This window comes from Dendropsophus ebraccatus, chromosome 1 (genome assembly GCF_027789765.1).
Source record: "Dendropsophus ebraccatus isolate aDenEbr1 chromosome 1, aDenEbr1.pat, whole genome shotgun sequence".
Taxonomy (NCBI): domain Eukaryota; kingdom Metazoa; phylum Chordata; class Amphibia; order Anura; family Hylidae; genus Dendropsophus; species Dendropsophus ebraccatus.
The window spans coordinates 230,855,426-230,867,433 of NC_091454.1; the positions used below are offsets into that span (position 1 = coordinate 230,855,426).

The 12,008-nt window shown below is 50.5% G+C and overlaps 1 protein-coding gene across 1 annotated transcript; it reads left to right on the forward strand.

Moving 5' to 3' along the window:
• Positions 1–5,301: 5,301 nt before the first annotated feature.
• On the forward strand, positions 5,302–11,937 carry LOC138770712 (C-type natriuretic peptide-like). Its single transcript, XM_069949939.1, has 3 exons — positions 5,302–5,476; positions 10,552–10,845; positions 11,579–11,937. Exons 1-2 carry the CDS (start codon positions 5,390–5,392, stop codon positions 10,837–10,839), a joined length of 375 nt encoding a protein of 124 aa, XP_069806040.1. The 5' UTR covers positions 5,302–5,389; the 3' UTR covers positions 10,840–10,845; positions 11,579–11,937.
• The last annotated feature ends 71 nt before the right edge of the window (positions 11,938–12,008 follow it).

The following is a 12,008-nucleotide window of genomic DNA, read 5'->3' on the forward strand; positions in this document are numbered from 1 at the left end:
TCACCAAATACTCGCTGAATTTCAGCGCTGAATGCATGCGGATTCAGCGCGGATTCCTCGAGTATTCCGCGCTGAATTTGTCAAGAGCTGATTACGAGCTGAACACTTTCCTAGCGGAATACGCAGGGATTCTGCTTACATTCTGCTTACATTCTGCTCGGAATTCAGCGTCAGTTGATTTCAGGCGGAAATATTTCCTTGCGTAATCCGCTCCTTTTGCTCTGTGTGAACGTAGCCTTAGGATGGATACCGTGCTCGGGTGGTTTCCTTGATTGGAGACTTTCCTTGGCTTGGTTGTTCCTTCCTGGAGGAAGGTATGGCTAGTTCACTGATGTCAAGACATGTGATGGTGTCTCTAAAGTGTTCTCTTGCATATTTGATTTCCCAGGGGGCAATGTTCTAGAACACACTGACATCGAGACACGGTGTCTCTGCAGTGTTTTGGTTGATCTCCCTGAGGTCAACCAGCGTCTTTTTCCATCTACTGTCCCAACCATCCACCTGTCCCGTCTACTGCCTCGACCATCATCCTGTCCTATCTACTGTGCCAACCATCCACCTGTCCTATCTACTGCCCCAACCATCCAAATGTTCCATCTACTGCCCCAACCATCATCCTGACCCATCTACTGCCCAGCCATCACCTCTGTCTTATCTACCACCCCAGCCATCACCCCTGTCTTATCTACCACCCCGAGCCATCATCCCCTCCCACCTAATGCCCCAACCATCACCCCGTCTCATCTACTGTCCCAACCATCCACCTGTCCCATCTACTGCCCCGAGTCAACCATCCACCAGTCCCATCTGCTGCCCCAACCATCAACGTCTCATCTACTGTCCCAACCATCCACCTGCCCCATCTACTGCCCAGAACCAACCATCCACCAGTCCCATCTACTGCACCAACCGTCATCCTGTCCCGTCTACTGCCCCAACCATCCACCTGTCCCGTCTACTGCACCAACCATCCACCTGTTCATCTACTGCCCCAACCACAATCCTGTCCCAACAATCACCCCTGTCTCATCTACTGTCCCAACAATTACCCCCTTCTCATCTACTGTCACGAGCCAACTATCATCCTGTCCCATCTACTGTCCCAACCATCCACCTGTCCCATCTACTGTGCCAACCTTTCACCTGTCCCATCTACTGCCCCAACTGCCCATAGACAACTATCATCCTGTCCCATCTACTGTCCCAACCATACAACTGTCCCATCTACTGCCCCAACCATCATTCCCATCTAACCTTCTGCCCCAACCATCCACCAGTCCCACCTACTGTCCCAACCATCATCCTGTCCCATCTACTGCCCCAACATCCACCTGTCCCATCTACTGCCCCAACCATCATCCTGTCCCATCTACTGCCCCAACCATCATCCTGTCCCATCTACTGCCCCAACCATGATCCTGTCCCATCTACTGTCCCAACCATCATCCTGTCCCATCTACTGCCCCAACCATCAACCTGTCCCATCTACTGTCCCAACCATCCACCTGTCCAACCACTGCCCCAACCATCATCCTGTCCCATCTACTGTCCCAACAATCACCCCCGTCTCATCTACTGCCCTGAGCCAATTATCATCACATTCCATCTTCTGCCCGAACCATCCATCTGTCCCATCTACAGCCCCAACCATCCACCTGTCCCATCTTCTGCCCCAACCATCCACCTGTCCCATCTACAGCCCCAACCATCCACCTGTCCCATCTACAGCCCCAACCATCCACCTGTCCCATCTACTGCCCCAACCATCCACCTGTCCCATCTACTGTCCAAACAATCATCCTGTCCCATCTACTGTCCCAACAATCACCCCCGTCTCATCTACTGCCCTGAGCCAACTATCATCACATTCCATCTTCTGCTCGAACCATCCACCTGTCCCATATACAGCCCCAACCATCCACCTGTCCCATCTTCTGCCCCAACCATCCACCAGTCCCACCTACTGTCCCAACCATAATCCTGTCCCATCTACTGCCCCAACCATCATCCTGTCCCATCTACTGCCCCAACCATCATCCTGTCCCATCTACTGCCCCAACCATCATCCTGTCCCATCTACTGTCCCAACCATGATCCTGTCCCATCTACTGTCCCAACCATCATCCTGTCCCATCTACTGCCCCATCAACCTGTCCCATCTACTGTCCCAACCATCCACCTGTCCAACCACTGCCCCAACCATCATCCTGTCCCATCTACCACCCCAACCATCCACCTGTCCATCTACTGCCCCAACCATCATCCTGTCCCAACTAATGTCCCAACAATCACCCCCGTCTCATCTACTGCCCTGAGCCAACTATCATCACATTCCATCTTCTGCCCGAACCATCCACCTGTCCCATCTACAGCCCCAACCATCCACCTGTCCCATCTACAGCCCCAACCATCCACCTGTCCCATCTACTGCCCCAACCATCCACCTGTCCCATCTACTGTCCAAACAATCACCCTCGTCTCATCTACTGTCCCAACAATTACCTCCGTCTCATCTACTGCCCTGAGCCAACTATCATCCCGTCCTATCTTCTGCCTCAACCATCCACCCGTCCCATCTTCTGCCCCAACCATCCACCCGTCCCATCTACAGCCCCAATCATCCACCTGTCCCATCTACAGCCCCAACCATCCACCTGTCCTATCTACAGCCCCAACCATCCACCTGTCCCATCTACTGCCCAACCATCCTTCTGTCCCGTCTACAGTCCTAACCATCCACCTGCCCAATCTGCTGTCCCAAAAATCACCCCCCATCTCATCTACTGCCCCAAGCCAACTACCATCCCTTCCCATCTTCTGCCCCAACCATCCACCTGTCCCATCTTCTGCCCCAACCATCCACCTGTCCCATCCTTTTCCCCAACCATTCACCTGTCCCATCTAATGTCCCAACAATCACCCCTATCTCATCTACTGCTAAGAGCCAACCATCAACCTGTCCCCATCTACTGCCCCAATAATCAACCTGTCCCATCTACTGTCCCAACCATTCACTTGTCCCATCTATTGCTCCAGCCATCAACCTGACCCAACAATCAGCCTGTCCTATCTACTGCCCCAACAATCAGCCTGTCCCATGCACTGCCCCAAACATTACCCTGTCCCATGTATTGCCCCAACCCATTCATTACCATCTACTGCCATTATCCTGCTTTATTTTCTGCCACGACCGTCACCTCATATCAACTGCCCCAACCCAAACACCACCATGTCCCATCTACTGCCCCAGCCATCCATCTATGCCATCTATTCCCCTACCACCATCCTGTCGCACCCCAAACCTCATACCTTCCTATCTTCTGCCTCAGCTATTATCCTGTTCTATTTTCTGTCACAACCATCATCTCCTATCCACTGCCCAACCCAACCACCATGCTGTCCAATCTTCTGCCCAATTAACAATTAACCTGTCCCATCTACTGTCCCAACCGTCAAGCTGTCCCATCTACAGCCCCATCTATCATCCTGTCCCATCTACAGCCCCAACCATCATCCTGTCCCATCTACAGATCTAACCATCATCCCGTCCCATATTCTGCCCCCTCCATCATCCTGTCCCATCTATTGCCTCAACCCTCATTCTGTCCATTTTACTGCCCCAACCCTCATCCTGTCCCGTCTACTTCCCCAACCATCCACCTGTCCCGTCTACTGCCCCAACCATCAACCTGTCCCGTCTACAGATCTAACCATCATCCTGTCCCATCTATTGCCCCAACCCTCATTCTGTCCCATTTACTGCCCCAACCCTCATCCTGTCCAATCTACAACCCCAACCATCGACTTGTCCCGTCTACTTCCCCAACCATCCACCTGTCCCGTCTACTGCCCCAACCATCAACCTGTCCCGTCTACAGATCTAACCATCATCCTGTCCCATCTATTGCCCCAACCCTCATTCTGTCCCATTTACTGCCCCAACCCTCATCCTGTCCAATCTACAACCCCAACCATCGACCTGTCCCGTCTACTTCCCCAACCATCCACCTGTCCCGTCTACTTCCCCAACCATCCACCTGTCCCATCTAGTGCCCCACCCATCACCTTTTCACCTCCTTGTGCTTCATGCACCATCTTACCCTTTATTCTCTCTTGCAGCCCTCCCTATCCCTCTCAGTACACGTCTAGGCTCCAGTGCTCCATGACGCCCACTATCTTCCCCAGACTCCAGCTTTGCCCCCCGCCGGCCGCCATCTCCAGGGTGATGTATGGAGGGATTAGATTACATTACAATCATCCTCTTAGTTAATTAGTGAGAAATAACGAGACAGCGGGAGGAACTCTAATCCATTGTATGGGGAGAGCTATAAATAACCTGAATGTATCACTGGGAGCCTGGCAGATACCAGAGAACAAGAGCTTACTGACATAGTGCTGTGTATACTGAGCTTACTGACAGCGCTGTGCATGTCAGTAGAGGTGACCTTTTACTGACATGTCACACTGGACAGGTGACCCCTTACTGACATGGGACGCTGGACAGGTGACCTCTTACTGACACGTGAAACTGGACAGGTGACCTCTTACTGACACATCACGCTTGACAGGTGACCTCTTACTGACATGTCACACTGAACAGGTGACCTCTTACTGACATGGGACGCTGGACAGGTGACCTCTTACTGAAACATCTCGCTTGACAGGTGACCTCTTACTGACACATCACGCTTGACAGGTGACCTCTTACTGACACATCAGACTTGACAGGTGACCTCTTACTGACACATCAGACTTGACAGGTGACCTCTTACTGACATTTGATGCTCTACAGGTGATCTCTTACTGACACGTGACAGGTGACTTCTTACTGACGTCACGCTCTACAGGTGATCTCTTAGTGACACATGACAATGGACAGGTGACCTCTTACTGACATTTGACAATGGACAGGTGACTTCTCACTGACACGTGATAGATGACCTCTTACTGACACATCACGCTGGACAGGTGACCTCTTACTGACACGTGACACTGGACAGCTGGACAGGTGACTTCTTACTGACACGTCATGCTGGATATCTATAGATACATGAATCGCTGATCTCTATAATCCGCTCTCTACACCTCTGTAAGCTGCTGTGATACAATGGGGTGTTGGAGGGAGGGGGTGACATTCCTGAGCCCCCTCTAATAGGGCGAGAGGGTATCCCAGGGCAACACTCCCCCTACTCTATAATAAAACAGCCCCCCCATCACCCACCATATATATGTCCACTCAGACCCTCAGTCTCCAGAACTGACCAGTCCTGAAGTATCAGGACAGACACCCAGGCAACTGCAAACGCATAAGTTACCCCGTATCCAGCCGACTGTCACCCCAAATACCGACTGACCCTAAGGAGACCCCCATAGGGCTACACATCCCAAAATGAACAAAATCTCAGCGATCACGGTGGTGACCCTACTGATGGTGGGCGTCCAGAGCCGACCGTCCCCCCAGCTCAAGCAACTCAAGGTAAGAGGGGAAACATAGAGCATCTATAGGTGATATACAGGAGATATATATATATATATATATATATATATATATATATATATATATATATATATATATATATACACAGGACAGAGGTGATGTGTATACAGAATATATATACATATATATATATATATATATATATATATATATATATATATATATATATATACACACACACAGGACTGGGAGGTGATGTGTATACAGGATATATAAAGGACTGAGGGGTGATGCGTATACAGGATATATATATATATATATATACAGGACTGGGAGGTGATGTGTATACAGGAGATAGATAGATAAATATATTTATATATATATATATATATATATATATATATATATACACAGGACAGAGGTGATGTGTATACAGGATATATATAAAGGACTGAGGGGTGATGCATACACAGGATACATATATATATATATATATACACACACACAGGACAGAGGTGATGTGTATACAGGATATATATATATATATATATATACACACACACACATACACAGTGGGGCCTTGGATTACGAGCATAATTCGTTCCAGGACTGAGCTTGTAATCCAAATCCACTCTTAAACCAAAGCAAGTTTTCCCATAAGAAATCATAGAAATGCAGGCAATTGGTTCCGCACCCCAAAAATAATGATTTATTATTCTGAATAACATGTAGAAGAGATGAAACAAACATTCAGAAACAGCAGAATCTGTGATATTATAAGTTACTGTCCAGTAATGGAGAGGATGGGAAACACAAGGACAGAGACTGCGGGGAGCAGGGAGGAATGAGCAGGACAGATGTGGGCACATACATGCAGCGCTCTCTGTCCGGGGAGAGAAGGGTTACAGCTATGGAGAGATTACCCCCACAGTCCTGTCCCCTGATGTAAGCCCCAGCCTGAAGTGGATCTGCTATGATTTGGAAGGTGAGGGAGACTCCCTGGGTCAGAGTACAGGGCTGTAGACCCCGCTATGCAGACCATGCCCCTCCCCCACTCCCCCTCCCACCCAGTACAGGGAGCTCTTATACCAAAGCAATGCTCTTACACCAAGTCACTATTTTGAAAAACTGTGAGCTCTTAAACCAAGTTACTCTTATACCAAGGTACCAGTGTATATGTATATACAGGACTGAGGGGTGATGTGTATATGTGTATGTGTGTATATATATATATATATATATATATATATATATATATATATATATACACACACACATACAGGATTGAGGGGTGATGTGTATACAGGATATATATATATATATATACAGGACTGAGGGGTGATGTGTATACAGGATATATGTGTATGTATGTGTATATGTGTGTGTGTATATATATATATATATACACACACACACACACACACATACATACAGGACTGAGGGGTGATGTGTATACAGGATATATGTGTATGTATGTGTATATGTGTGTGTGTATATATATATATATATATATATATATACACACACACACACATACAGGACTGAGGGGTGATGTGTATACAGGATATATATATACAGGACTGAGGGGTGATGTGTATACAGGATATATGTGTATGTATGTGTATATGTGTGTGTGTATATATATATATATATATATATATATACATACACACACACACATACAGGACTGAGGGGTGATGTGTATACAGGATATATATATACAGGACTGAGAGGTGATGTGTATACAGGAGATTTATATATATACAAGACTAAGGGGTGATGTGTATACAGGATATATATATATACAAGACTAAGGGGTGATGTGTATACAGGAGATTTATATATATATATATATATATATATATATATATATATATATATATATATATATATATACACACACACACACAAAAGACTGAAGGTGATTTTGTCCCGTTGGCCTCACACTGTATGACCAGGGTCAGATGTTCGGGATGTTCCTTCCAGCCATTTCCTTAGTATTTGCTCCCGTTGCCCTCACATTGTATGACCTGTGTTAGCTGTTCGGATGCTCCTTCCAGAAGCTTCTCTCTATAAGGCTGATATCAGGGTTTTGTGATGGCTGCTCCATACATTGACCGTGTTATCCTTCAGCAGCTTCCAAAGACGTGACATCATATATAATCTAAGGGCCCTATTCCACCAGACGATTATCGTTCGCATAATCGTTAACTATCTCAAACGACCGCTATTGCGAAAGACCTGAAAACTTTCACTCATTTCCATGAAACGATAATCGCTACTTGTGATCGTATTTGCGATTGTTTTTTCTTCGCTATTTCTTCGCTATTGCGTTCATATCTACTACAAACGACCGAACGATGTCTTATTCAATGCGAACGATTTGCGAACGAGCAACGATAAAAATAGGTCCAGGTCTTATAAAGCGATCAACGATTTCTCGTTCGGTCGTTAATCGTTAACTGCATTTCAACCGAACGATTATCGTTTAGATTCGAACGATTTAACGATAATCGTCCAGTGGAATAGGGCCCTTAGTGTATGTAACCTTTGCAGAAAGTAATAAAAAGGGCTTAAATTCTCTGTCTCTCATTAAGGGAAACAGAAATAATTGTCCTAAAACGGGAAAGATTTATTCTGATTTCATGTCAGATAGTCAGAACATCTATACGTGTCTTATTATACATGTATGTAAACTTATGGTTTCAACTTTACTTGTCTGTCTCCCCATCCCCTGCACTGTACCCATCTGTCTCCTGCACTGTACTCATCTGTCTCCCCGTCCCCTGCACTGTACCCATCTGTCTCCCCGTCCCCTGCACTGTACCCATCTGTCTCCCCGTCCCCTGCACTGTACCCATCTGTCTCCTGCACTGTACTCATCTGTCTCCCCGTCCCCTGCACTGTACCCATCTGTCTCCTGCACTGTACTCATCTGTCTCCCCGTCCCCTGCACTGTACCCATCTGTCTCCCCGTCCCCTGCACTGTACCCATCTGTCTCCTGCACTGTACCCATCTGTCTCCCCGTCCCCTGCACTGTACCCATCTGTCTCCCCGTCCCCTGCACTGTACCCATCTGTCTCCTGCACTGTACTCATCTGTCTCCCCGTCCCCTGCACTGTACCCATCTGCCTCCCTGTCCCCTGCACTGTACCCATCTGTCTCCTACACTGTACGCATATCTCCCCGTACCCCTGCACTGTACTCATCTGCCTCCCCGTACCCCTGCACTGTACCCATCTGTCTCCTACACTGTACATATATCTCCCCGTACCCCTGCACTGTACTCATCTGTGTCCCCGTACCCCTGCACTGTACGCATCTGTCTCCCCGTCCCCTCCTGCACTGTACCCATCTGTCTCCTACACTGTACGCATGTCTCCCTGTCCCCTCCTGCACTGTACTCATCTGCCTCCCCGTACCCCTGCACTGTACCCATCTGTCTCCTACACTGTACACATATCTCCCCGTACCCCTGCACTGTACTCATCTGTGTCCCCGTACCCCTGCACTGTACGCATCTGTCTCCCCATCCCCTCCTGCACTGTACTCATCTGCCTCCCCGTCCCCTGCACTGTACCCACCCGTCTCCTGCACTGTACGCATCTGTCTCCTCGTACCCCTGCACTGTACTCATGTCTCCCCGTACCCCTGCACTGTACTCATCTGTCTCCCCATCCCCTGCACTGTACCCATCTGTCTCCCCGTCCCCTGCACTGTACCCACCCGTCTCCTGCACTGTACGCATCTGTCTCCTCGTACCCCTGCACTGTACTCATGTCTCCCCGTACCCCTGCACTGTACTCATCTGTCTCCCCGTCCCCTGCACTGTACCCATCTGTCTCCCCGTCCCCTGCACTGTACCCACCCGTCTCCTGCACTGTACGCATCTGTCTCCTCGTACCCCTGCACTGTACTCATGTCTCCCCGTACCCCTGCACTGTACTCATCTGTCTCCCCGTCCCCTGCACTGTACCCATCTGTCTCCCCGTCCCCTGCACTGTACCCACCCGTCTCCTGCACTGTACGCATCTGTCTCCCCGTACCCCTGCACTGTACTCATGTCTCCCCGTCCCCTGCTGCACTGTACTCCTGTCTCCCCGTCCCCTGCTGCACTGTACTCCTGTCTCCCCGTCCCCTGCTGCACTGTACTCCTGTCTCCCCGTCCCCTGCTGCACTGTACTCCTGTCTCCCCGTCCCCTGCTGCACTGTACTCCTGTCTCCCCGTCCCCTGCTGCACTGTACTCCTGTCTCCCCGTCCCCTGCTGCACTGTACTCCTGTCTCCCCGTCCCCTGCTGCACTGTACTCCTGTCTCCCCGTCCCCTGCTGCACTGTACTCCTGTCTCCCCGTCCCCTGCTGCACTGTACTCCTGTCTCCCCGTCCCCTGCTGCACTGTACTCCTGTCTCCCCGTCCCCTGCTGCACTGTACTCCTGTCTCCCCGTCCCCTGCTGCACTGTACTCCTGTCTCCCCGTCCCCTGCTGCACTGTACTCCTGTCTCCCCGTCCCCTGCTGCACTGTACTCCTGTCTCCCCGTCCCCTGCTGCACTGTACTCCTGTCTCCCCGTCCCCTGCTGCACTGTACTCCTGTCTCCCCGTCCCCTGCTGCACTGTACTCCTGTCTCCCCGTCCCCTGCTGCACTGTACTCCTGTCTCCCCGTCCCCTGCTGCACTGTACTCCTGTCTCCCCGTCCCCTGCTGCACTGTACTCCTGTCTCCCCGTCCCCTGCTGCACTGTACTCCTGTCTCCCCGTCCCCTGCTGCACTGTACTCCTGTCTCCCCGTCCCCTGCTGCACTGTACTCCTGTCTCCCCGTCCCCTGCTGCACTGTACTCATGTCTTCCGCCCCGTACCCCTGCACTGTACTCATGTCTCCCCCCGTACCCCTGCACTGTACTCGTGTCTCCCCGTACCCCTGCACTGTACCCACCCGTCCCCTGCACTGTACTCATCTGTCTCCCCGTACCTCTGCACTGTACTCATCTGTCTCCCCGTACCCCTGCACTGTACCCACCCGTCTCCTGCACTGTACCCACCCGTCTCCTGCACTGTACCCACCCGTCTCCTGCACTGTACCCTTCTATAACCATCTCCCTGTCCTGTTCCTTGCAGTCTCTAGTTGACCTCCTGTCCCAGGACCTCTCCTCCTCAGAAGAGCTGATGCTCCTGGACAGCATGGATGAATTGGGGGTGCCGCCCTCTGGACCTCGCCCCAGGGACACTCTACTTACCCCAGATTCAGCCCAGATGCCCCCCAATCGTGCATGGCTTCGTCTCTTTAGTGACTTCATGAGCAACCAAAAAAAATTTCGAGGACGAACAAAGAAATCTGGGACAGGTCGTGGATGTTTTGGGATGAAATTGGAGCGGATTGGGAGCATGAGTGGTTTAGGATGCTGACACCAGGTGAGTTACGCCTATCAGTTATATCACTGTATGATACTTATCCATATTATTATCCACTGGTGTCCAGGGCAATCGATAGCCTGCATGCCTGGTGTCCAGGGCAATCGATAGCCTGCATGCCTGGTGTCCAGGGCAATCGATAGCCTGCATGCCTGGTGTCCAGGGCAATCGATAGCCTGCATGCCTGGTGTCCAGGGGAATCGATAGCCTGCATGCCTGGTGTCTAGGGGAATCGATAGCCTGCATCCCTGGTGTCCAGGGCAATCGATAGCCTGCATGCCTGGTGTCTAGGGGAATCGATAGCCTGCATGCCTGGTGTCCAGGGCAATCGATAGCCTGCATGCCTGGTGTCCAGGGCAATCGATAGCCTGCATGCCTGGTGTCCAGGGCAATCGATAGCCTGCATGCCTGGTGTCCAGGGGAATCGATAGCCTGCATGCCTGGTGTCTAGGGGAATCGATAGCCTGCATGCCTGGTGTCCAGGGCAATCGATAGCCTGCATGCCTGGTGTCTAGGGGAATCGATAGCCTGCATCCCTGGTGTCCAGGGCAATCGATAGCCTGCATGCCTGGTGTCTAGGGGAATCGATAGCCTGCATCCCTGGTGTCCAGGGCAATCGATAGCCTGCATGCCTGGTGTCTAGGGGAATCGATAGCCTGCATCCCTAGTGTCCAGAGCAATTGACAGCCAATATAAAATATCCTTAACACTTCTTTCTTTCCATTATTCCTAGATGTCGACCAGTGACGAGTCCCATGATGGGATGATGATCCTTTCCCCCTCCCTTGACTGCAGTCTCTACCACTGCTACCGAATAAGAATGTAACTGCAACGGAACGAAACAGCCCCTCCTTCCTGTCACCGACGACCTCCGCCCGGCCGGAGAGAACCCGTCTCTGTATTCTATGTTACAGACCTCTCATCGCTCCCGTGCGCTCTCCCACAAGACGCACTCGCTTCATTGTTGCGGGACGATGAACTGATCAGACTTTAGTCTTTATTTTAGGGACGAAGGAGGAAGTTTCCTCCGAGAGCTGTAGAGTCTAGTAACACCCCCCCCTCTACCTGACGCCATGACGGGGCCCTCACCTATAGGTACTAATAAAACACTCACTTGTAAACCGCAGCTCTGCTCTCGTCATTTGGTGGAGTGGTCTGAAGGG

Excerpts from the sequence above, each read along its gene's own strand:
- LOC138770712 (XM_069949939.1), top strand. The coding sequence starts at position 5,390 with ATGAACAAAATCTCAGCGATCACGGTGGTGACCCTACTGATGGTGGGC. Across the intron at positions 5,477-10,551 it reads CCCAGCTCAAGCAACTCAAG|TCTCTAGTTGACCTCCTGTC; the intron begins GTAAGAGGGGAA and ends TGTTCCTTGCAG.